The sequence below is a fragment of the Myotis daubentonii genome, chromosome X (assembly GCF_963259705.1).
Source record: "Myotis daubentonii chromosome X, mMyoDau2.1, whole genome shotgun sequence".
Taxonomy (NCBI): domain Eukaryota; kingdom Metazoa; phylum Chordata; class Mammalia; order Chiroptera; family Vespertilionidae; genus Myotis; species Myotis daubentonii.
This window is the reverse complement of record NC_081861.1, coordinates 131,393,373-131,420,296: the sequence shown is the minus strand read 5'-3', so window position 1 is coordinate 131,420,296 and position 26,924 is coordinate 131,393,373. Positions and strand designations below refer to the sequence as shown.

General features: G+C 40.8%; 1 protein-coding gene across 2 annotated transcripts; it reads right to left on the bottom strand.

The window, feature by feature from the left end:
• Positions 1–730: 730 nt before the first annotated feature.
• Positions 731–19,877, bottom strand: RBBP7 (RB binding protein 7, chromatin remodeling factor). 2 transcript variants are annotated; one of them, XM_059679341.1, is made up of 12 exons: positions 19,566–19,877; positions 18,600–18,744; positions 16,077–16,222; positions 12,346–12,492; positions 11,221–11,336; positions 6,582–6,742; positions 5,813–5,939; positions 5,612–5,689; positions 4,929–5,005; positions 3,105–3,162; positions 2,473–2,583; positions 731–1,181 (listed from the first exon to the last, which is right to left on the bottom strand). In XM_059679341.1, the coding sequence occupies exons 1-12, from the start codon at positions 19,579–19,581 to the stop codon at positions 1,113–1,115; spliced, it is 1,251 nt and encodes a 416-aa protein (XP_059535324.1). In that variant the 5' UTR covers positions 19,582–19,877; the 3' UTR covers positions 731–1,112. The 2 variants fall into 2 exon arrangements, with proteins under 2 accessions (XP_059535324.1, XP_059535323.1); XM_059679340.1 differs by having other exon boundaries at positions 12,346–12,519; positions 19,566–19,875.
• Positions 19,878–26,924: the final 7,047 nt, after the last annotated feature.

The following is a 26,924-nucleotide window of genomic DNA, read 5'->3' as shown; positions in this document are numbered from 1 at the left end:
AAGTCCAAAGAAAGTTGTAGGTAGTTGGTTTCTTGGACTTTAAAAGTACTTTTATTATTGTACAATTTAAGCAATAAGGGATGGGGCACCGTTTATCCTCTGGATGGCAGAAGACCCATTTCATGTAGCCAAACCACTGTTAGCACATTCCAGGGTGTACCTATTTAAATAATAGGGAACTAAGTATATATAGGTATTTGTTATATACAGACACACAGGAAATTTTCTCTAAGTCAGGGGTATAGTATTTTAGGTATAGTGGGCCACACAAGGTTTTTGTCACATATTTTTGTCTAAACATTCAAAAAATAAACGTGAAAACCATTCCTAGCTGGCAGGCCTTACAATATAGGTTGAGGGGCCAGCTTGTAAGCTGGTTATTTCCCCTCTGTAGATCCCTGTCTTGTAAGCAAACAAGCTTTCTTTCATTCTTTTGCGGGGAGTGGGGGGAATCTAGCGTTTCTTTAAACACTCCCAAAGTTAAAGCACAAATAGGGTGTGGGTCAAATGACACAAGTTAAGGTAGTTCTCTAGGTTTACAAATCTACCAAACACAAAATAGACACCTAACTTCTCCCGCCTTTGCATTTAGGATACTGTCATGCACTGTAGAATGAAATTCAGGAGATGCTCACAAGAAAGGGAGACAGACAGACACACACACACACATCTCAATAAAGGGGACAGACAGACACACATCCCTACCCAGGTTCTAAAAGAATAAAACAAATTTTATTTTCAAACTTTATTTTCTGCAAAGCCAATCAACAAGTGTTGGAGGGGAAAAGTGTAAAAGTTATTCTTGCATATTTGGGAACAGCAAGCATTTAGTTTCAGAAAACAAGAACTTAAAATATTTCAATCAAAGGCAGTACCCTGCTACTTGTATTTTAAAACTGTCATGTTCTTTCTTAGCAACATTTCTTCCCTAAAAGCTACGATATGATACAGAACGCAATAGCTCACTTGAAAGTGCTAGAATCAGAAGGTAAAGAACGCCATATGCCATCCCACTTAACATTTTCTACTATACAACGCTTTTTTTGGCGCTTGATAAACCAAGCATTCATGTTAGCATTACATTCAACAGAAACATTTCTCATACTTTGAGTTTAAGATCCTTGCCCCTCCAGTTCCGATGTTGTGACATCTGACTCTTCATCATTGTAAATATTTTCAGCCTGGAGATAACAACCAAATTAATTCATAGGTATAACTCCCCATGGTTTTTACAAGACTATCTAAAAATAGCATTTAGTAATTCTATCCAGATTTTTGGATTCACGGGGCAATGTGTTTCAGTGTTGGAAGTGGACACATTTTGAGTAGTTTATTTAGTAGTTATCCTTGTGTTTCCCAACCCCCAAACACTCTTAATAAATTTAATGAGGAAAGGCAGGCCAGTGTATAATTCCACATATAACCCCTAGATGCCCAAGCACTATTTAAATTATTGTTCATAAAAGGTGTTTCCCAAAAGCATTGCAAGCATCATTTAGAGCAGTGGTTCTCAACCTTCCTAATGCTGCGACCCTTTAATACAGGTCCTCATGTTGTGGTGACCCCCAATCATAAGATTATTTTCGTTGCTACTTCATAACTGTAATTTTGCTACTGTTATGAATCGTAATGTAAATATCTTGATATGCAGGATGTATTTTCATTGTTACAAATTGAACATGATTATAGTGATTAATCACAAAAACAGTATGTAATTATATATGTTTTCTGATGGTCTTAGGCAACCCCTGTGAAAGGGTTGTTCAACCCCCAAAGGGGTCGCGACCCACAGGTTGAGAACCTCTGATTTAGAGGGAATGATATCCCTGAGGTTTATGAGAGGGTTGGTTAACACCTCAGTGCCTTAGACATGTTTGGTCGTGTACTTAGTGCTAATTTTCAGAGTGCTTAGTATCATGTGCACTCGTTGACACTTTCCCCCTTTATTCTTTAAAAAATATATATATATCAGAGAGGAAGGGAGAGAGAAACATCAATGATGAGGGAATCATTGATTGCCTGCCTCTTGAACACCCCTACTGGGGATTGAGGCTGCAACCTGGGCATGTGCCCTTGGCCGAAATTGAACCCGGAACCCTTCAGTCCACAGGCCAATGCTCTATCCACCAAGCCAAACCGGTTAGGGCTCCTCCTCTATTCTCCATGTCTATGACACAACAGACATTGGATATAGAGCAGTGATGTAAAGAGCCCAGTTGAAAAGTAATCATGAAAATCAGAGCACATGCCGTGTCTACATCTGTTTTTATAGATACGTACAAAGATTTCTCCTGACTGGACAGATGTATATTTAACTAAAAATTGTCATTAAAATGGAAAAGGTTTTTAAAAATTATTCCCTTTCTATAAATATTTGGTACAATATACATCTAGATTTTTGAGATATTTTTATTATATCAGTAAATCTCTCCTTTACAAGATAGTTATTTAAGAGAAAAAATTTTAGCTCACCATTTGCCATATCTGCATGATGTTATCCTCAGACACCGAGCAAATGACCCATGGCTCATTGGGGTTCCAGCTGAAGTCTGATATCTTGGCGGTGTGTCCTCCATGAATAAACTGTTAATAGGAACAAAAAAAGGCCTTGGTTTCTTATCTTTTGTTAGAGCACCAGTCTTGCAATGGCAGGGGTGGGTGTCACTGTCCTGCAGTTTGGAGGGAGGGCACAGGCTTAGTACACCACCACATAAACCTTAACCTTCAAGGGGCCGCCAAGATGATTTGATTAGGAATAGGAGGGAGATGGGCACTATTGGCATCAACAAGATCAAGGAATTTTAGTTTCTGGGCAGGGAACTTAAAAATCCAGTCATTAAAAATTTTCCCCACAATGAGGAGTTACTATACACTGTTTCCCAGGAGCTGGAATTATTCTTAATGAAACATTGGCCAAAACCTACTGGGCTCTATTTCCTATTTTCAATAAATGTCAAACCCCAATTACAACAACCTCCAAGACCTCCAATTGGAAATTAAAAACTAGAATTTGAAGTTTTGGCTCATTTTCATATACATGGAATCAATGACAGAATCCAATCTGCATGTGACATTTCATCTTGCATAAGAAAGCCAACATATACCAGGAGTTCAGGAGGCCCATCTTCTGCATCTTCTGCTGATTGTTCTTCTCCAATTTTGCTATTAAGAAAGAGCATAATGCTTTTGTTATTGAAATTCTTGCAGCATGTTTGCAAAACCAGTGTCAGCCCAGAAAGTGCATCTTAAAACACACTGGACAAATATTTCTATGCTGCTGTCAATTAGAGTTTTTATATTACTTGGTGGGAGAGTGGGTTGTTTATTTTCGGGAAATGGGTAAGAGCTGTTCATAATTGAAACTGCAGAATATATAAAAAAAAAAGAAACTGCAGAATATAATTTGTTAATATTACAATTCACTCAATATTTTCATTGTAGTGTTTACTACATTAGAATTAAAAGGTGAAAAGCATGTAAGAACTTACACTTCACTCTTAAAGCCTTTTTCATTCCAGAAATGAGAAATAATAACACATCAGTACCACATATCTGAAGATATGACAACAAAGCAACTTTATAGAATGTATAAGCCAAGGAAAGGTTAAATTCCCCCTCCCTCTCTTAAAAATTTCAATCTACAGAAAATGCCAGCAGCCTCAATAGTGAAATCGCTCTTAAGTAACACACCACTTATCAGCCCTATATCGTATCTAGCCCAAAGGTGGACTTTGCTAATAACAACTTCTGGAAAAGACAGCCAAAACATACAACCTTCTAAGTGATTTTTTTCCTTCCCACAAAACCAAGCAAACCAAACGTGGGACCGCTAGACAATTAATGTTTCTCCTCTCCCTATCAAGAGTATAACTGCTAACACTGACCACTTTAATCCGTAATTTTAACTAATGTAATTTTAACAGTAAGCAAGTCATAAATGAATTTTAAGAAGACATTATATAATGTGTGCAAATTTATTCTTGGCATTTTTAGGGATAATCCAGTTGCCAGGGCACCATACTTCTAAACCTTGCTGTATCACCTCATACAACCACTATATATTTTTGTTTTAGGTTTCTAATTTTACTACTAAAATTGTTTTCAAACATACTAAAAAATAACTGCTTTAAAGATCCTTTACATTTTAAAGCATCTATCACATCCAGAGTTTGTTCCATAAGAACACGGAACATTAGATGTTTAGAAGTTTTACAATGCCAGCATTTTATTCTGCACTGTGTTCCGTACACTGAAGGATGGGTCTACTATCTCATATTAAGGCAGGTTTGGTTTTAATACACTAAAAACTCAGTCCACTTCAACAAAACACATTTACTACAGGTAGGAATAAAGCTATTCTTTGGTAATTGAATGGCCACTCTGAAGTCAAGAACTTTAAAAAATGGAAACTATACAATGAGCCCTAAGCACATAAACTCTCTGACAGCATGGGCTTTGCTTATCCCTATCCCCAAGTATATCCCCAGCAGTTACACAACCCATAGTAGAAGCTCATGTTTATTGAATCAATGAAAGCATAGAAGAGCAAATGGTAGAAAGTCTCTAAGACTAGTCCTGCAGATGTATGTGCGATCCCATGAGACATGAACTAACATCTTTACCACTTTCTATAGCATAGGTGTCTTCTATACAATCATTTGGATGTCACAACACAAATGCACACCTCCCTCAACTTCAATCCTGAATATCAATAGAAAAATAAAACATTGCATAAATTTATTTTACAGCTCATTTGCTGATTTACTTCTGTCTTTTGGAACAAAGGTTCTTCAGGAAGGTACTTAAAAGTTACTTTAACATTAGACTTATTAAACTGGGGTTTAGCACATCGCTCTTCTAAATTTATAAATTACATAATCTTAGATTAGCATATTTATATGCAGTTTCTCATCACCAGATTGAGTTACCTTAAATCCCACACATTCAGGCGGCGATCAGTACCACTTGAAGCCAGAATAGTTTCATTATGTGGAGACCAGTGGACCTAGCAATACATATTTGAAAATGTAAAAATGCATCCATTCTAAGGTTTGTGGATACTATCCTGATCCTCACTATTTTCCCATGATGTGTTCTGGATCCTCTCATTGGCCTACAGCCCTCACCCTTCTTGTCCAATCCTTTCAAGTGCTCTTAAATGGCTCATATCCCTGGCCTGCCCCCAGGAAGTATGCACTCCCCAATATAGGGGAATTCAGCTAGGAGCCCAATCATCTTTTTCAGCCCCATAACCATCCCAAACTTTTAAAATTTTCAGTGAAGTATATTTTGACCTATACAAATCTCTATTTTAAACATCATACAAGAAATTTTTTCACTAGAGAAGCCATCATGCGGTTATACCTTAACTAAAGAATCCTTGGATTTCACTTTTTAAGCTGATCTGTTTTGCAAGACTTTTTCTTCTACTTCTGAACTAATAGTCTTTCAAAAAGCTCCAAGTTATTTCCCACTAGTTAACTTATAAAGAGCTTTTTTAAAAAAAGCAACATTCCATGCCCATGATATAAAAGAAGAAAAAATTTTAATTCCCCCCCTGCCAAAAAGTTACTAAAACCTGACATAAAGACACCAGAAAACTGTCACGTACCTGGAAAATTTCATCTTTATGAGATTCAAAGGTATGGAGCTTTAGTTTTAAATTACGCAGATCCCATAAAGCTACGGTCTGAAGAAAAATAACAAGTGAAAAGGAATTCATTTTTGCACTTTCCATAAGAGTTTTAAAATGTCTGATTACTGTACAAAACAACTGGGTTTGTAAACACCAAATATGCAAAAACGTAAAAACCTTATCCGCAGAGCCAGTTGCGAGAATGAACTCGCTGTAGGGATTGAATGACAGGCAATTGACTTCAGCGGTGTGTGCATCCACCAGGTGGCTTGGCTTGGAGGTGGTATTGGATCTGGTGTCCCATCTAAAACACAAAGTTACAAGGCACACAGCACACATGGAGGCCACTCGACCCTCTCCAACTTCTCAGACCTCAAGCTCATTTCCTCATCAACTCCACTCCACATCACCTCTATGCTTGCCCCTTCAGACACCAACCACACCTAGGGTTGGCAATTTAGACTTCCAACCGCTAAATGATATGTTCTAAACGTAAGGAGAATGAACTAGGGCTGTTATTTTTGGTTTCTCATTTATTACATTCCTGTCTTAATTTACCAACTATTTCAAGCATACACAAAATATTGACAAAGCAGACAACATAACAATTTAATACCTACAACCCAGACTTGTCTAATTTCAGTATTTTTCCTTATTTGCCTCCTGTATTGGTTCCTTTGAGATAAAAAGGGTTCTAGGTTGTTGAATGCAGCCCTGTGGCCATGCCCTGATATAATCATTCTCCTCCCTCATCTTCAAAAGTCACCCTGATCTCAATTTTGATATTTACCTCCATACCAAGCATGTTTACTAAGCTGTTTTTTTCTTTCTTAAAAGCCAATACATAACTTAAAAAAAAAAAAGGAATTAAACCATAGGCCACCACAATCACTGATGGTCATTCAGGACACCCTATAACACTACCCCACTGAACTTTCAACCTTACATCATAAGCTTCTGATCATCAGCAACAGATCCAAACAGTGACTCGTGCAGCAGGTGCCAGGCCACATCCTCAACAACAGCCGAGTGGCCAGTAAAGATGGCTTTAGCATCCACAATTTTGCCTTCCTTTGGTCCTGCATTTATATCCCACAGACAGACAGTCTAAAGAAGGGGAAAAAAATACACAAAAGCCATAAAATATAGAATTTAAATGCTAACATCGTATTTAAAATACTTCATTAGAAACAGAACTATCTATACATATAAAAGCCTAAGCAACCATTAGGACTGAAGCACCAGAATGACTGGTCTCCAGTTGCTATGATGCGCACTGACCACCAGGGGGCAGACACTCAACGCAGAAGCTGCCCCCAGGTGGTCAGTGTGCTCCCACAGTCAACCTCCCATGTCTGGCCAACCTCCCCTAGTCCCTCCCTCCATCTGGCAAACCTCTCACAGTCCCTCCCCGGGTCCGACAGACCCCATCTGGCAGCCAGTAGGCCTGGCCCCAATCAGGACTGGGCAAGACAGCCCTGATAGGTCCTGATTGCCAGCCAGGCCTAGGGACCCCACCCATGCACGAATTTCATGCAGTGGGCCTCTAGATTAACTATATGAATGTTAGAAATAAACACGAGGGAGTGTAATATAAACCAAAGTGAAGCTTCACAAACAACAGAGTGTTATAGGTGTAGATTCTATGATCTGATAAGCAAAAGGCAAAGAAAATACACTGTAATAGAGGCATGCATGGGGAGACCCAGCACACTGGCAGGCAAGGAACACTCAGATTAGAATTTCTACCAACATACAGTCAAGTATCTAAAATTCATCTAGCCTAGATTATGTAACAGAGAACCCAGCATTTGGTATCCACTGAACAGATGTGCACGTCCTAAATATTCACACTGCGTTCGGAAACTGGTAATTGAAACTAAAATGTGCCTCAATAAAAGGCAAAAGTCTTTGAACAAGCCTCTCATGGGAGAAACCACTGCAGACATCAGAAGTATGACAGGTGAATGACCCAGAAAACCCTACTAGGCTATGAGAGGCCAGAGCTTGGGGCCTTCAGACAGACCCCATGGCATGCTCCTCAAACCCAAGGAGAGGCCCTGGGGCCAGTAGGCTCTGAGAGATCAGTCTTCTTTTGACATACCATCGCACAAAAAATTAACAGGAAAGTCTTAAGCTTTGTGAAAAAAAGTACTACAAGCTATAGGGCAATGATTTTCATCCAACTGTATAAAACATGAGGTAATTCCATTAAGGTATGTTCATACTAGTTCCACTGACACTGGTAATGGTTTCATCTGTTTTTTTTTTTTTTTAAAAAATATATTTTATTGATTTTTTTACAGAGAGGAAGGGAAAGGGATAGAGAGTTAGAAACATCGATGAGAGAGAAACATCGATCAGCTGCCTCCTGCACATCTCCCACTGGGGATGTGCCCGCAACCCAGGTACATGCCCCTGACCGGAATCGAACCTGGGACCTTTCAGTCCGCAGGCTGACGCTCTTTCCACTGAGCCAAACCGGTTTTGGCTTCATCTGTTTTTAAATCACTTTCTTATCTGAAAGGGTTTCTGTAACTAAGCTATTTTCCAGGAGTAATAGCTATTTTCCAAGTAACAAAAATTAATACACATGCCCTTAGTCTGTTGATACACACTCAGATTCACAATTCACATGCACTGAAGAGAAAGGAATGGGTGGAGCTCTTGCCACCACCCCCTCCTCACCTCAGAAGGATGGATCCTGCGAAGATTAGCAAGATGCCTGGCACATGCAGAGCCCTCAGAAAAAGTTAGCTATTATTGTCACTGGCAAGTCCCAGCCTGGTGTCTTCAAAAAGTACTAGTAATTAAGTAGAACCTAATCTTCCCTATTTCGGAGACTTTCCCATCTACTGTGAGGAAAGCAGGCATGTGACACAGGCTCCATCAGTCCATCCAGGGCTTTGAATTGTGAACCAAAAAAGGGGAGACTCTGTTCGGATGGGTGGTGGGGGGGCATAACACACACTTTAAAAAATATATATTTTTACTGATTTCAGAGAGGAAGGGAGAGATAGAAACATCAATGATGAGAGAGAATCATTGATTGGCTGCCTCCTCCATGCCCCACCGGGGGTCGAGCCAGCAACTCTGGCATGTGCCCTTGACCAGAATTAAACCCAGGACCCTTCAGTCCGCAGGCCGACACTCTATCCACTGAGCCAAACCGGCTAGGGCCATAATATACACTTTCCAAAATGGCAAGAGTGACGTCCTCACTGGCCTGATTTGCTGGCCTAACCTCTTTTTTCCAGGCCATTTTCTAGCCATCATAGCAATTCTGTGTACCTTACCCAATGCCCTCCTGATAAATTCCTTTTCTGTTTAAATCAGCCAGAGTCCGTTTTGATTGCTTTTACTAAAGAATCTTGACTGGGCAATTAACTACTTTCAATATTTTAAAAAACCTAACAGAAACTACAATCAATAGAAATATAAAGATCTGTGATGTGACAGACCCTGTTCTAGGCATCAGGATATACTAAGGAAGGCAAGAAACCTACTCTCAAAAAGCTGACATAAAGTGTGGCCAAATTACATGAGCTCCTGAAGTCTACCCTTGGCTTCTAGTTGGAGTTATACCAAACACTTTCTGCTTACAGTATGGAATCCATAAAGATATGGGGCCATTAAGTGGCATGAATGCTACAAACATTGATCTACAATACATTAATGAGATCTCTTTGCATTTGTATGGTACTTTTAATTGTTAAAACAATTTCTAGTAAGAATGCTGAAGTAGCCGAAACCGGTTTGGCTCAGTGGATAGAGCGTCGGCTTGCGGACTGAAGGGTCCCAGGTTCGATTCCGGTCAAGGGCATGTACCTGGGTTGCGGGCACATCCCCAGTGGGAGATGTGCAGGAGGCAGCTGATCGATGTTTCTCTCTCATCAATGTTTCTAACTCTCTATCTCTCTCCCTTCCTCTCTGTAAAAAATCAATAAAATATATTTTTTAAAAAAACAAAAAAACCCCGAAACTTTCTTAAGATTGAAGAATTCAAGTTTAAAAAAAAAAAAAAAAAAAAAAAAGAATGCTGAAGTAACTCAACAGGGAAAGATTTGTCTTTTCAACAAATGGTGGTGGGAAAACTGAATATCCATATGCAGAGAATGAAGCTGGACTCCTACTTCACACTATATATAAAAATTAACTCAAAATGGATCAAAGAACTAAACGTAAGAGTTAAAACAGTAAGTCTTAGAAAACATCGGTGAGAATTTTTTTTTGATGCTGGGTTACATATGGTTTCTTAGATACAATGTCAAAAGCACAAATGACAAAATAAAATACATAAACTGGACTCAAAATTAAGTATTTTTGTGTTTCAGAGAACATCATCAAAAAAGTGAGAAGACAACCCACAGAATGGGAGAAAAATTTCTGAAATCATATATCTGATAAATAATGTATCTATCTAGAATATACAAAGGACCCTTACAATTCAACAATTAAAAAAACCCACAAAATTTAGCAATGGACAAAGGACTTAAATACACATTTTTCCAAAGATATACAAGTGGCCAATAAGCACATGAAAAAAGATACTCATTATTAGTCGTCGGGGAAATGTAAATCAAAACTGCAATGAGATACCACTTCACACCCACTAGGATGGCTATAATAAAAAAGACAGACAATAACAAGTGTTGGTGAGGGCATGGAGAAACTAGAACCTTGGTACATTGCTGGTGGGAATGTGAAGTGGTGCAGCTGCTTTGGAAAACAATTTGGCAGTTCTTCAGTAAGTTAAACATAGAGTTACCATATGATCCAGTAATTCCACTCCTAGGTAATTAGCCAAGAAATGAAAACACATGTCCACACAAAACTTGTACAAAAATGTTCACAGCAACAGGATTCAAAATAGCTCCAAAGTGGAAGAAAGCCAAATGTCTAACTGATAAATGAATAAAACTATAGTATATCAATATGATGAAGTATTACTCAGCTATAAAAATGGGAGTACTGACATATGCTTCAACACAGATGACATTATGCTAAGTGAAGGAAGCCAAACATAAATGGCCATATTTATTACCATTGCATTTGTATGAAATATTAAGGAGAGACAAATCTATAGATAGAAAATAAATTAACGGTTGCCAGGAGCTGTGAGGAGGAGGGATTGAGGAATGACTGCTTAATGGGTATGAAGTTTCTTTTTTGTGACATTTTATGAAAATGTTTTGGAATTATATAGTGATGATTTCATAGCTTTGTGAATACACTAAATCCCACAGAACTGTACACAAACAATAAACAAAACAAAATGTTATTTATATTACTCAGGCCTCACAAATACTTCATAGTTTCCATTACAGAGGTCTACTTTTACATAATAGGATACCTTTTGCATACCTTCCCTCCATTCTAAGGCAGCTTCAAAAAAACTTTGTGAAATCCTAAGACTTCAAAGGATAGTTTGATAACACTTGCTCTAAATCCTGTGAAAATGTTATCACAACAATCAGCAATATTATCTTAGAAAACCTTTCATCTATATAGTATTCCTGCAATGCAGAGCTGTCTGGCAGTCTTTTAACTCTACACGAGTAGATTAGGAAGAATAGGTTTCTTACATGGTCGTCAGATGCACTTAGCAGGTGTCCACTCAAATTAGAATTCCAGGAAAGACCATAGCCTTCCTTCTGGTGGCCTCTTAACCGAAGATCAGGATTACATTCTCCACTTGGGTCTAAAGAAAAAAAGAAGTGCATTAACTACTGATTATCGGTTTACTGGAATTGGTAAGAGCAAAGCCTCACCTGAGTGAGCCATAATATTTATTTATGCTTGGCATAGCACTGCATACACACAAGGACTTGGTCTGACCCAAAGCTGCCATGGAAAGCTATTCTCTGTGCTTCATTCCAAATACTCAACGCAAACCAGGTCTCACGACCACAAAACTAGTTCCTTTGCAAAACCTAGTACTAGCTCTAACACAAAATACTGAAAACTGTAGCTATTCTACAAATTTGTGCAATGACAAACCGCCTCGCCTCTGGGTCAATTTTCAAAAACATTTTTGTAAGGAAAGAGATAACACAACAGGTCTGGTTGCTCAGTCCTTGCATGTATCTGGGGTAGCCTGTAACCATGACTGACCCTGAGCCAGCTCCTGGGAATGTGACCCTCACACAAAAGTCTTCATGTCACTAAGGACGAAGTTTTATACGCCCAGAGCAGTAGGGCATGCTGTGGCAGCTTGTCAAGACTTGTAGAATTGTTTGGCAAGATTCATGATGTTACCACTGCTGGGGTCCTGACTTTCCCTTACCATGACTGGTCATAGAGCGAGATGTGCCTATGTAACCAGATCTCCATAAAAACTCCAGACCCTGAGACTTCAAGGGGCTTCCCTGGACAGAGACATTACTTCATGCCCCTGTGGCTTGCTGCTAGAGAGAATGCATGCTCTCTGTGGCCACAGCAGGGAAGGGCTCAGAAGCCTATATGCCTGACCTCTCTGGACTATAACAGATCTGTATCTTTTTCCTTCTGCTTTTGCTCTATATAGTTTGCTGCCAGGAGTATAATCTGCTGTGAGGTCCTTCTGTTAAGTCATTGAAATCAAGCGTCATTACTGGACCCACAAAACAATTTTTAAACCTTGAAAAATTATAGTCTAGACTAGTTTGAATGACTTTGAAGCAGTTATCTGGAATCAAGCAAAAGTGGTCAAGTAATGACTTGACTTTTACCTGGTTTAGCAGGGTGCTTTGTATAGTCGAAAACCAGCACATCAGAAGATGGTGTCTTTGTAGCAATGATGTGAGGATTCTGCGGCATGTAACGAGCACGGTTTACTTCTCCTTCGTGATTAATTTTAATTTCACATTCAATTTTTCCTGTTACAGAACCAAAGCCACCAAATTCTAATGTGAGAAGAAAGAAATAAACACATACACTTACAGTTAAAGTCCACAAATCAATTTAATCAACCCAGTAGATTTTAATATGACAGAATACAACACAAATTGATGAGAGACCACCAAAGTGTTGGTTTACTTGCCACTTGGAATTAATTTCCTCTCAAAGTCCATTTATATTAGAAAATATTGAGAGCTATTTTATGCAAGTTAATTCAGCTCCACCTTCGATTCAAAACAATTAAAAATTGAAGATGATGTACTTATTCACTAAAATTTAAATAAGCACATAATAAACACACTTCAACTTTTTAGTGCAAGTACGACTAATTTAGAAGTGCTGCAGTGAATTAGCATTTTAGGTTTCATCAAGACAGGGAAGGCTTTACCCTCAGGAGTATAAACTCCTGAGTCTGAAGTAAAAAATATCCTCAAATAGGATATCCATGCCTACTAACTGTCACCCAAATCCAAGGAACACATACATGCTAGTTTCACCAGCATACTTGGTTCAACTGCTAGTGGAGTGCCAACACTAAAACGAGGGGCCTTAACCTTTCTATCTGGTGTGGGAATAAGACTATACTGTAAAATAGTTTTAAAAAGGCCCTAAAAAAGTAACAAAGCCACATAAAAAGTAATGCAACGTCTGGGAAACAGCAAGATGGTAGCAGAAAGAATACAAGTAGAGAACATTTAAGCAGATAACAGCAAACAAGAACATTTTCTTCTTTGTGTTCATAGATAAAAACTTGAATTAGTTGCTGACACAAAAAGTTCAGGGAGGCTTCACATTATAATTTTTATTTTTTTTCCTGACCTAGCTTGCTGCTTCTTTGCACATTCCTTTTTAGCTCACTCTGTGTCTCTGGTAATGAGAATATTCACTCAAATGCCCAATGGAGCCAGGCAGGGAACAAGTTAAACAGACTAAGTGGGACCTGGTGAAAACACGCTAAAAGCAATAAACCATTTCTCAGTTTCAGCCAGCTCTTTCGATGTGGGAATGCTTCATGAACATTAGCTCCCATGGCTTCATACCAGAATTTAGCCACTCTTCTCCATGGCAAACATGAGCTTACTATTTCTGTGTAGCTGAAAATCATCTCCCATTCCACAACTCCTCCTCTCACACAACCACACGAAACCCTCTATTCCACTCTCAGCATTTCCCTTGCCCATCTTGTCACTGGAAGAAATGTGCCAAAGAACTCTTACCATTTGCAACAGCATGGATGGACCTGGAGAACATTATGCTAAGCAAAATAAACCAGTCAGAGAAAGATAAGTATCACACAATCTCACTCATATGTGGAATCTAATGAACAACATAAACTGATGAACATAAATAGATCCAGAGACATAGAAGCATGGAACAGACTGACAAACCTCAGAGGGAAGGCGGGGAGGATGGATGGGTGGGTGGGAAGAGATCAACCAATGTACTTTAATGCATACATGCATAACCCATGGACACAGACAACAGTGTGGTGAAGGCCTGGGGTGGGGGGCAGGGGCAGGCTGAGAGGTCAATGGAGGAAAAAGGGGACATATGTAATAACTTTCAACAATAAAGATTTTAAAAAAGAGAAATGTGCCTCCCCCTTCCTAAGACTACCCCTCCAGATTATTTCACCTCCTATCTCCTGAGAGCCTGCTCTAAACGTGCCCCTGCCCCCATGGACTGGGTGGGTTCCTTCTAACCTTTCTTCTATCAAGATATTCAAGTTTTCCAGCTCCTTTAGATACAATCCAACTACCTCTTAGAAGAATGAATAAACTGATGTTTAATCATAATGAAATACTATACAGCAATTAAAATAATAAGGTAGACATCAACATGATTTACACACATTAAAAAATAATATTGGCCCTAACCGGTTTGGCACAGTGGATAGAGAGTCGGCCTTCAGACTGAAGGGTCCCAGGTTCGATTCTGGTCAAGGGCATGTACCTTGGTTGCGGGCACATCCCCAGTGGGGGGTGTGCAGGAGGCAGCTGATCGAAGTTTCTAACTCTCTATTCCTCTCCCTTCCTCTCTGTAAAATATCAATAAAATATATTAAAAAAAAAAATTGAATGCCCTGGCCAGGTGGCTCAGTTAGTTGGAGCACTGTCCAGTGCATAAAAAAGGTTGTGGGTTTGATCACCAGTCAGGGCACACACTGGAGGCAACTGATTGATATTTCTCTCCCCCTTCCTCTCTAAGTAAAATTAATAAACATTATCTTCAGGTGAGGATTAAAAAATGTATCCTTTAAAAAATAATATTAAATGAAAAAAGCAAGCTGCAAAAGAACATTATGTGTATTTACTACTGCATAATAAAAATATAAACAGCTGAAAATGGCACAGTAATTTCAGGACAGTGATGAATTCTGGAGAGGGAGGGATGGGATACGGGTGGTGGGACTTGAGCTGTAATGCACTATTTTCACTAAGACAAAAACCTAAAGCAAGTACTAGAAAATGGTAAAAACTATCTACTAAATCATTTTGAGGTTGTGCAGTAAGCAACAGGTCTGGTTGCTTAACCCTCGAAGCTCTGAGAAACACTGGGACCATGACTGACCCTTCACTGACTCCTGGAAACATGGATCTTAGAATGTTCTTTGTGTCACTGATGGATTGATGATTTTTGTGGTGTACACCTCGTTCAATGGACTGTGCTGTACCAGTTCATCAGGGTTGCTGCGCACAAATATCAACATTGACGGTACACTCCCAGTTTCATTACTGGGGTCCTGAGTTTCAGTGTCATGGCTGGCTGCCTGCAGGACATGATGTGCCTATGAAACCAGCCCCCCATGAAAGCCTCAGACCTTGACACCAAAATGGGTTTTCCTGGGCAGAGACACTGCTTGTATCCCTGTCATTTGCTGCCAGAGAGAAAGCACATCCTGTGCAGCCCTGAAGGAGACTTGTAACAGACCTCCCGGGACTCCCTGATGCATATCTTGTTCCTGTCCTCCTGCTTCTGTTCTGTACTATTTATTGTAACAAACTTTAGCCATAAGTATAATTTGTTCTCAAGTCTTGTGAGTCTTCCCAACAAAAGCACCAGAACTTGGTTGGAACTTGGGTGGTCAGAGGAATATCAAAGCAGGGGAATGTATGTTTGGAGGAAAAAAAACCCACGAATGAAGTCAATAGTTTCCGTAAAAATCCTCACTATTAACTGATTTAATTGGTATATATGCCTCCTGACTTTTTTCTATGCATACACCAGTCACCCAATTTATCTTGGACACTTTTCCATACTGGTGCAGACAGATTTATCTCAATTTTATAATTGCTGCACAGTATTTCAAACATACACCTAATGTGTTTAACTAATTTCCTATGAACTATTATCTGGGTTTTGCTAGGTTGATCCTAATATTTCTTTCAATCCTACAAATGATGCTACTGTGAAAACTTTGTGCACCCGTGGCAAGTAGTTTTGTAGAATAGAGTCCTAGTAGTTAAACTGCTGGGTCAAAAGAGATTAGTACAAAGTTTTAGTAACATGTAATTGGAAAAAGGCTTAAGACATCAATACTGGAATATTATGGTATACCTACCACCCTTTTCGCTGTCACAGTGGGAAGCATCAAACTGCGCATCATCATTCGGAATATGGACCCGAGCAACCACGAGATGATTCTGCTCATCAGACGTGTGAGTCCCCAGCACTAGCCAATGAAGGGCATAATCCTTTCCTTCCGGTCTGTTTGGAAAAGAAAATAGTCACACTAATCCTACAAGAAATCAGTTGCCTCAACAATAAAGATAAAATTTAAAAAACAATTTAATTCGGTTAATCACTGATTCCTGTACTTCTAAATAATGACTTCTCACCTAAAAAATATCTCCCACTTTAACACACTACATGTTTCTGATTTCCCAATAAGAGGCAACAAGGTAGAATGGAAAGAATAAGGTGTTGGATCAGAAAAACTGGGTTTAAATCATGGCTCAAGCTAAAATTAGCTATATGCAATTTCTTAAGTCACAACTTCCCTGTGGACCTCAGTTTCTTCACTTAAACGGGTTATAAGTGCAAGTGGCATGATGTGAAAACCCCCTATTTACATTTATGGTGCTAAAGTTTATGAAATGGGCCCTCTCAATTTTACAGGGTGTGTGTGGGGGGGTGTCTTTATTACCTAGTTCTATGAAAACCAATTTGTATCATCTGAATAGCAATTTTCACTTGTGCCCATGGTTCCACTTCAGTGAGGAGGGCTGACAAATAGGGCTCTGGACCCCAACACTAGACATGTTAGGCTAGGCAGCCCATTGATGATTCTCTCTTATCATTCGTAGATGTTTCTATCTCTCTCTCCCTTCCTCTCTGAAATCAATAAAAAAAAATATATATATATACATAAAAAAGGTTTGAGGGTTACTCCTAGGCATGTAATTTAGTAATAACTAAAAAACACAAAATGAAACTTCACCAAAATTTGGTTTAAAGTTAAAAAAAAAGAACAATAAATACACATACAACTCCAAGAACAGAATAAGGCAGCCACAGCCAAGTAATAGCAGCTTGTTGGAAAAAAGACATGGATCTTAGTTGATGTATACTCAGTGGCCAAAAGTATGTAGTCATCAAGGGGGGGAAATGGGGGAGGGGGCATTTGTAATACTCTCAACAAAAAAGATTTAAAAAAGGGAAATTAATTCCATTTTAGAGGAACTTATATGGGGAGGGGGGAGGCAATGCGCATGACCATTCACCCACTTATTTTTTGCTGGAAAACCACACTTAGAAAATTAGGCTCTAGGCAATGTACTTTAGTAGGACTTAGATAAAATGAAGCCTTTACAGGGAATAGTGCTCAACATGAAAAGGAAATTAAACATATCTCACGAGAACCATTTGAAAATAAATAGGAATGCTTGAAAGGAGGCACCAAAGAGCAATGTTAAGGCTGACATAAAAAAAAAGGAAGTGATTTGTTTTTTTTTTATGGGGTTAAGCAGAAAAACTAAGATCAACAGGTAAAAGTTACATCACAGGATTTTTCTAAGGAGCACAGCTCCAAGATGGACTGGAGGACCTGAAAAACTTCTCTGGACTCTAAAACTCAACGATTCTGGTTTCCCAACGCAATCATTATATTGGGATTTTTCTTCTTACTGCAAACCCTTTCATCTCCCATCCTTAAAATACAAGCCTATTTTCCTGAACCAATTATTATTCTATTTTAGATTATAAGCTCCATAATACTAAAGTTTAATGCCCTTCTAAGTTCATGTCCAAGTTCCTACCAGAAAAAGTCCAAATATGTGAGAAAGGTAGTCTAGTGCAGGGATTGCCTCAACTCTGGGGCTATATGTTTTGGTTTTGAAAGTCCCCTCCACCACTTGCCACCTGTGTGATCTCGGGCATGTTAACATATCAGCCCCCAATTCCATATCAGTAAAACAAGGATGATAAGAAGTAATCAAAGTCCTTGTTTTTAATAGTAAGCCAAAAAATAAGACATAAAACTCTATAGATGTATCAGGCTCAGCTCTAAGAGCTCAGTAAATGTCAGCAATTGTTACCAGAGAAATTTTAGAAATAGCTAAAAGGAACACTCTCATGAAGACCAACAGTGACCTCAAAGTGTATTCCATACTATAAGCGACTTTTTCCGTGAACTGCTGCTAAATTCTTTTCCCTTTTGCCAATTAAAATATATTCATTTTGGGGGCTGTTTACATGGGTGTGTTACTTTGAAAAATTCACCAAGCCATATACTTATGATTTGTGCATTTTTCTGTACATATGATATTTTTCAATAAAGGTGAAAAGAAACCCATTCCTCTGGGCTCAAAGAGATGCTGTTCTATATTTAAGCCCAAGAAATGTCAAATATATCTGCTGCTTCCTGCAAACATTAATCTCACAACAGATTCTCCTATTTTAATGTCATACTTATACCTCAGGAATTATCTCATAAATCACTTGTTAGTTTTGACAATAAGTCGCCTGTCACCTCATCCAAGGACTAAATTGATTACATGCTTACGTTCTATGTATGACATTCCAAAAGAAGGAAATTCAGGACAACAGTTAAATTTGTGCAAAATAAGTTGCCAGGAACCCTTACTTAGTCACTTCAGGAAGCCACTGAACCGTAAGACTCGGCCACTGAAGAGCATGGGTCATAACCAGGTCATACAGAAACGGTGTATTCTTCTTCCAGATTTTATATTCTTCATTGATGACACGCTCCTCCACAGTATCTTCAAACACTGAAATTTGGAGAAATTAAGTGGCTAAGAGGGATCGAAGTCAGAATCTGTACAGATACTGGAGGTCACCTCGAGATGGCCACACCTTATCTACTCTTTCTCTTTACCTCTAATTTGAACACGAACAACTAACCGCCCTTCCAGAGCGTGCAGAGAATATTAACACCAGGAAGCTGGGTTTTTTTGCACTTTGAGATCAACACCGCCTGCGTATACAAAACTGGGTAATTAATTACACCAACACTGAAAGTGTTTTGATGGTTACAGCTGTTCGCACCTGTTCTAAGACGACGACCCCTATGTAGAGGGGCTCTACGACCCACCCGAGGAGACGAATCCACGTGTAGCAGAAAGCTATCGACCCGCTCCCCCCATCCCCCACCCAGTGAGGCCTCCACTGCCACGAAGCCGCCGTAGGCCGGCGGGTTCCAGAATCCCCCGGACAAGGGCCGCGACCCCGAGGCGATTGGCGCGCGCGCGTGAAAGCAGCCGCTGTGCCCGCTTTCAGGCGGCGAAGGCCGCCTCCGCTCGGGGGCCGAGGGCGCCTAAGGGAGCGCCGCAGCCGGAGAGGGGGGAGGGGGATGGGAGGGGGGGGGAAGGGGCTCAACTCGCGGCCCCGCACTCGGCTCCGGAAGTGCTTAGAGCCCCGAGTGCCTCAGCCGCGTCCCGCGTAGGCCCCTGAAGGCGCGCGCCCAGCCTCGCGCCCGGCCCCGCCCCCTGCCCCGCACGCCAATTCGCGCCTTTCTCCGGCGCGTGCCGCGGCCTCGCGCGCCCGCCGCCCCCCGCGGCCCCGGCGCGCGCCGCCCCGCAGGGCCTCTTACTCTCTTTACTCGCCATCTTGCGTCGGGTCGTTCGCCCCTGGCCGCCGCCTCAGACTCCCCTCTCTAGTAAAGAGCAGCCCAACAGCAGGCGCTCCTGCCTTTCCCAGGCGTGCCACACGCTGGGAGCTTTCGAAGCCTGAGCTCTGTCTCAAGGCCTGGGTGCTCCCCAGACGCCGCGTCCTTCTCTCCTGCCTCCTCCCCGCTCGCGGGTACCGAGGACTGAGCGCTCTTCTCTCTCTCCAAACTTGGAACGAGACTTTTCAACCCGCGCCTTCCAGCCCGCCCAGGCAGCAGAGCGCAGGCGCATCCGCTCTGGGAAAAGTAAGAGGCGGTGGAGGGGCGGGCCTGGGAGCCGATGGCTTCTTTGTCTCCACCAATGATGTTCGGCAGGCAGGTTTTACGCGGCGTTCGGAGGCGGGCTTCTGGAGGATAGGCGGGGCGTTTCACGGCAGGAAGTTGGTGAGGCGCAGGCGCAAGGACTCGCCCGACGCTCCCAGGGCTGGGCGCGGGGGCGGAAGGGGGTGGGCGGGGGTGGGGCAAATGGTGGCTCAGCTTGCAAGCTGCGCGGGGGCTGGGAGCCCCCGGAGGCGAGCCCTGGAGCCGCGGGGCGTGGTTGCTCGCCGCAGCTCTAGCGGTGGGGGGTGGGGGTAGGGGATGGGAATGGGGGCAGGGAGGCTGCCGCCACTTAGCTAAGCAAAATCTCGGAGAGAAGAAAATGGTTTCTAGTCTCGAGAGATTATTGTGCCCTCAAAGTCTACACGATAATCACGGGCATGCAATTCTGTGCACCCCGAAAGGTTTCCCTCCCGCCGATTCGCCTTTCCTGGAACCCAGTTGAACTGAGGTGGGCTTTATCAGAGGCAAAGGGGGCCTTTTGCGGAGGCCGTGGGCGTTTTCAGACTGCAAGACGCTGGGCCTCCCTGTTAGGCTAAACCTGCGGCCTGTGCTAGTATAGGCCGCCAACTGGCCCGAAGCTGACTTGAATTACATTTTCGTTTGTTCACACATTTGGTTCCTTCAGACGAAGATTTGCGGCGTCTTTCTGGTCTTCAGGAGATTTTCGTCCCTAAGCACTGCTGGCTTTCTTATCTCAGTCCCAGCCCAGGCCCCGGCCCCTGCTGAGTCATTCTTATCACCTGCGGGGGGGCGAGGGGGGCGAGGGGGGCGAGGGGGGCGGGTAGGGCGAACCCACCCTAAACTGTCCAAGCTGGGTAGAGCTGCTCTAAGTTAACCCGGGCTGGCCTGAGCCCGGCTTTGCCCGGGAACTTGGTAGCCCCTGAGGAGTGCGGTGGGGTGAGGAGAAAGCGAGCTGCAAGGCCAAAAGGGCCAGAAGAGAGGGGGCACGGGGTCGGGGGACGTGGTCGAGGTGCTACGTGCAAAGGGGACCTCAGTCTACAGCTAGACTCTGAGAGAGGCTCTCCCTGCAAAAGCACCTCCCAGAAAATTTGCTGCTTTAATATTTTCCAAGTGTCTTCATGCTAGTGACCGTGGCGATTCTCAAACGAAATCGTGCAGTTGCCGCTGTGATGTCCACTTTTCTAATCGGGAAACAAACCCAGATATCATCCTAGTCGGTGGCAGAGCCACTCATGTTACTTTATATAGAAATTTACCGTGTGGTGTCTCTGTTTTTGTATACCGTACAATTCATATTAAAGCTCTCTCTGCCTTCCTGTAGGGCCCTGGAATGTTAGAGACCAAAGCTGGGGAGAGGAGGAGCTGGAGAGGGAAGAGAGTTGGAAGGGTGTTTAAACAAGACAGCCCTCATGTTCTAGGACACTGGTTAACAATGTTTTTCTAAAAGGAGCCAGATCGAAAACATTTCAGGCTTTGGGGGAAACTACTCAAAGAGAGCAGCCCTAGAAAATATGGGTGAGCCTGGCTATGTTCCAGTAAAACTTTATAGACACTGAAATTTGAACTTCATATAATTTAAACGTGTCACAAAACATTCTTTTGAATTTTCTGAACCACTTGAAAATGGAAAAATCATTCTTGGCTCACGGGTCACACAAAAACAGGTGGAGGCGTAGATTTAGCTGGAGGGCTGTAGTTTGCCCACTTTGTTCTGGAATAATGGGAACCTCCTCATGTGCACAGCAAGAGAAGGCTTGGCAGAGGATATCCAGTCTTGCTTGCATATATTTTACTTATTTCTGATAGGTGGGCATGATTTCCAAAATCTGTTAAGTGTTTAAAGGATTGGAAGAAATCTTCCCAGACGATACGGCTTTAAAAATCTTTGTCCATCTCACTGAGGGTAAGAGAAGGGAGGATGGAGCAGATATTTGGGAGTTTCTGAAAATATTCAGGCACTATCGTGTACTTAATCTGAAAGTATCATGTACAGCATATTTTATTAGCTTTGGGTTTTGTTTTCGTTGTTGCTAAATTTAATCTGTAAATTCACTTTCATTTTTTGGGGGTCTTTTTTTCTGGTCATTTTTCTTAATATAAAAAAATGTAATACCAATTTTCTCTTTTGAATTGCTTAACTTCAGTTTTGTTTTTGCCTTTCCCTCCAACTTCTCAGCTCTGACCTTAAGCTTTTCTCCTATTTTCTCTGTGTCTTTTTGTCTCTTTTGTACTCAGCTCATTCTACTAGTCAAATAAGGCATCAAACATGTTCACGCACAGGGTGTGGGCTGTCAACTGAGAGAAACCCTGTTTAGGCATCTTTCTCTGCTTACCTCAATGTTGCTATAATGTTAACCACCGTTTTCTCCATACTGATGTTTTATAGACTAGTATAGTACACTTGTATGTAAACCAAAACAAGTTCACAAGTTATGACAAAACAGTGCTGACCTTTAATATGCACTCGGGTATTTTATTTCATTTTTTAAAATATTCAGATTAACCTCTACATTGATTTTGTGATCACACTTAGTCACAACTTGAAGTTTGAAAAACAAGGATACACTAGGATATTTTTGAAACCTCAAGCCAGTCCCTGTTCGCCCTTCATAAAATAGCAACACATACTCATCTGCCTCCATAGGTAATCACTTTCTGTCCCCTTTATTTTCTTTTTCCTCATAGCACTTATCACCACCTGAAACGTTTGTTCATAGGCTTTTCCCTCTAAGCCAGAATGTGAACTGATATCAGGATCTTTTGTTGTATCCTCAGTGCTTGGGCCAGTATTTACCAGATGAGGAAGTTCAGGCAAAGAGTAGTGAAGTTTTTTGCCAAAGTCAGATAGCTAGTGTGTTGGAGTTGGAATTTTAAATCAGTTAGTCTTATATGAAGACAGCAAAAGTGATTCTATGTGATAGAAAGAACTGTTTACCAAAAGGAATGAGCAGGGGAACTAATCCCGTATGTGGCTGCCTGGTGATTTTGTGTTCCATTAGCAATGATGTCTCACTAGTTTTTGGTAAAAATCTTAGCCATTCAACAAAAGTTTTGGAGCCCTAGACGGTTTGACTCAGTGGATAGAGCTTCGGCCCATGGACTGAAGAGTCCCAGGTTCAATTCTGGTCAGGGGCACCCAAGCCTTGCCGGCATGCTTGGGAGGTAACCAAGGCAACAAATCGATGTGAGAGACACATCCATGTTTCTCTCTGTGTGTCTCTCCCTCCCTTCCACTCTCTCTAAAAATCAATGGAAAAATATTCTCAGGTGAGGATTAACAACAACAACAATAAGTTTTTGAGCGCCAACTGTGTGCCAAGCTGTGTTCTGGGAATTGGAGAGACCTGGAATGAACAAAACATTGAGAATGCCTGCTCTTTAATACATCCCTTTCTTGTTTGTTTTTCTTATTACAAAAGCAAAGCTCATTACAGAAAATCTGAAATTTACACAAGCAAAAGAGGAGCATAAAGAATAACAATTTTGCCCTAGCCGGTTTGGCTCAGTGGATAGAGCGTGGGCCTGCAGACCCAAGGTTCTGGGTTCAGTTCTGATCAAGGACACGTATCTCAGTTGCAGGCTCCTCCCCAGTCTGGGACCTGGTCAGGGCACCTGCAGGAGGCAACCAATTGATGTGTTTCGCTCACATTGATGTTTCTGCCTTTTCCTCACTCTTCCACTCTCTTTGAAATCAATGGAAAAATATTCTTGGGTGAGGATGAAAAAGAATAACAATTTTGCCTGGCTGGTGTGGCTCAGTGGTTGAGCTATGAACCAGGAGATCACTGTTGGATTCCCGGTCAGGGCACATGTCCGGTTGCGGGTTGTGGGGCTCCCAGGCATGCAGGAGGCAGCTGATGAATGATTCTCATCATTGATGCTTTTGCCTCTCTCTCCCTTTCTCTGAAATCAATAAAAACATATTAAAAATAACAATTTTGTTTCTGCTATATCATTTTCTTCCAAATCATTAGGAGAGGAAGAAAATACACAAAAATATTAGTAGCCACTGTCTCTTGGTTGCTGGTGTTATGGATGATAGTTATTTTATTCATATATTGCTCTACTTAAAATTTTTCTCCAATGGACAGGCATTACTCTTATAAACAGAAAAAAAGCCCCACACATTTTAGAAAAAATAGAGGAATGGTAGAAGAGTAATGCAGACAAATCAAAAAAGTTATCTTAGTGTGATAGGATTCTAAGTAATTTCTTTTAAAAAATTGTTTAGTGCAATTGTATGAGAGTGAGCTGAAGGGAAATTATTATAAAATAGGGAACACTGTGCTTGTTTAAACTTGTACTTTGTTTTCATTTACTATTGTGATATTAGGTAAAGTCAAGCAATTGTTTTATGCTTATAAATGTGTTAATATTTAAACCTTTGTGGGGTGTCCCTCTGGATTTCTGAAAGGCCAACTTACCCCATTGTGCTAGCTATTAATGTTAAGCAACTTGAGCTACTCATTGGTGACAGTGAATACTAGTAAAGGAAATGACCTAGACCAGAATCTCTGGGGCTTAGACTTAGAATCACTGGGGCGTAGTAAATAAATATTTGTCAAATGAAAAATATTGAATAGGAAATGCCTCCTGTCCTCATCTCAATCCATAAGCAGTGATAAGAAGGCTTCAAATGTAGAACTTTCTTCTAGAAAAATTCCTCTGAGCTTTCCACCTCAACCACATTGTTCTTTTGTTTGTTTGTTTTGTTATTAAAGTTGTCTTTTAATATGGATACAGTAGGAATATAATGGAAAATAATCTAGTCCTTGGAAACTTTGCATGTAGGATGTATTTCTGAAAGTCCCTGGTTCCCAACTTAGTTAGAAAGATTCTAGCCTTCATATTATTTACATTTATTTGGACACATATTTTGATCTAAATAAAACTTTGAAAGACAAATGCATACCTCTTAGCACCTGGTTTTCAGAATAGCCACAGATTCAAGCAGTATACTAAATTCCCTAGAAGTCAGTTAAGAAGTCACTTAAAGAATAGCTATGGTGTACTCAGTACAGCTGAAAAAAAAAAAGAGGTGGACACCCAAGACATAGTTACATGTTTTGTGTTACATTATTTTTATTAAACAGGTGAATTTTTTTGTAAAACAATTTTTTAAATTTAAATTCTTTATTGTTTAAAATATTACATACACATTGTTCTATTATTCAAAGTTTTAATATGCAATGCATTGTAATTTACAACTGAAGTGAAGACCTCTTCTGCAGTTCACTGCAGTGAAAATTTGGTGTAATTGCTGGCTTTCATCCATTCTTTCTTCTCTGGGAAAGAGCATGCTAAATTTCTTTTGGGTGAGCTCATTCTTCCTTTTTCAAACTTCTTACAGTTTGGTAGGACTGTGCATCAGGATACCCCACTCTCCACTGGCCAAAGGTTAGGCACCTAACCCCAATGGGTCATTTAGCCATGCCCTTTGTGGAATGTGGATTCCATAGATTCCTGCTGGTAGAGCACCACAAGGTACCTCCATGGATTCCTACTTCCTAGAACTCTGGAATGGCTTTGATTTCTGCTCTTTCCAAATCTGCTCCTTTAATTCTGTGAGCAGATCATATTCTTCCATATATTCCCTTTTTGCTTATGTTAGCCTGAGTCCATTTGTTGTTTATTACCAAAGAATCTCTGATATTCACTTAACCCTTCTCTTTCCCCCTCAGAGTCCCAAATTTAACCACAGATCCCCCTGTAAGGACCATGACCTAGTAGTTGGAGAGGAAATAGATAAGATACTAAAAAAGTTGCAAATTTTTGTTTGCAATTGAATAAAAGCTACAGGAAAGCAGAAAGGCATGCCAAGTATTTCCAATAGAGTGTATTCACTAGATAAACTTGGGTACATGGATGCTAGAAGGCTAAAAGGGAGGACAACAGTTAACCCAGATATTTGTCACTGCTTCCTGTACCCCTAGTGCTGATATTAGTAACTGTGAGAAGCAGCTACCATGTTAGGGCTGGGGGAACAAAAGGGAAGAAGTAAGATCACCAGAACCTGGGAGCTTGGAGGAGAGTTCCTGTGCTGGCTGATACATGGACCTCTGGTGGAGGTATTCCACATAGCCCCTGCTCTGACCACCAAGAAAGGCGTGACTGGTGGGAAGTGGTTCCTCTGTGGGGACCTGGTATAGTGATGCTAGTAAGCCTGAAAGAAGCTGAAGGCTGATGTTATTGGGTGTGGGTGGGGGTGGGGCGGGTAGGGCTGTTGATGGAAGCTGACAGCCAGAGGTCCCTTCTTCATCCTAATCTCCCATTAGACCTCCCATTGACAAAACCTACCAGGAAGGCAACTGACTTTGTAGTTTGGGAAAAGCAGTTTGCAGAATCTCAGCTCTGGCATCACAGAACAGAGCAAAAAAGGGTTATCTTAGAGCTAAGAGATAGCAGGTAAATAACCACGACAAAAGCATGCTTTGCTTTTAAAAGGATCAGTAATGGGTTTTGAAAATAGAATTTCCTAGTAAATTGGAAAATTTCAATATATCTATGGCTGAATGTAAATTACATCATTATTGTACTTTATGCTGAAAGACCTGAGGGCACAGACTTCAAACCTGTAACATGTTCTCTGGCCCTTAGTGATGGCATATGGATGTATCAATTGGAAATTTTGTCTCCTAATACATATTTATGAGGTGCAGGAGGTACAGCAAGATTGTTTTGTTTGATTATAACAAAGAGGAAACCAGCAGTGATGTTCAACTATCTTAGTCATCAGAAGGTCTGTAATTGTAAGGTCATTTACAATTTCCTGTTGAAAATTGTTTTCAATATATGTTAGAAGAACAGCCAGAGAATTAATTATATTATTAATGAAATACTTCATAACTCACTTAAGGGAGGTTACACATGCTTCAAATGTATACATTTATTTGTAAAGTTTGCAGAATTACCAATCTTCTAAGATTAGTGGATAGTGGTGAAATTGTTATAACAGTGGCAAAACAAAATAGATGAAAAATGCATCTATGAATGTTCATATCA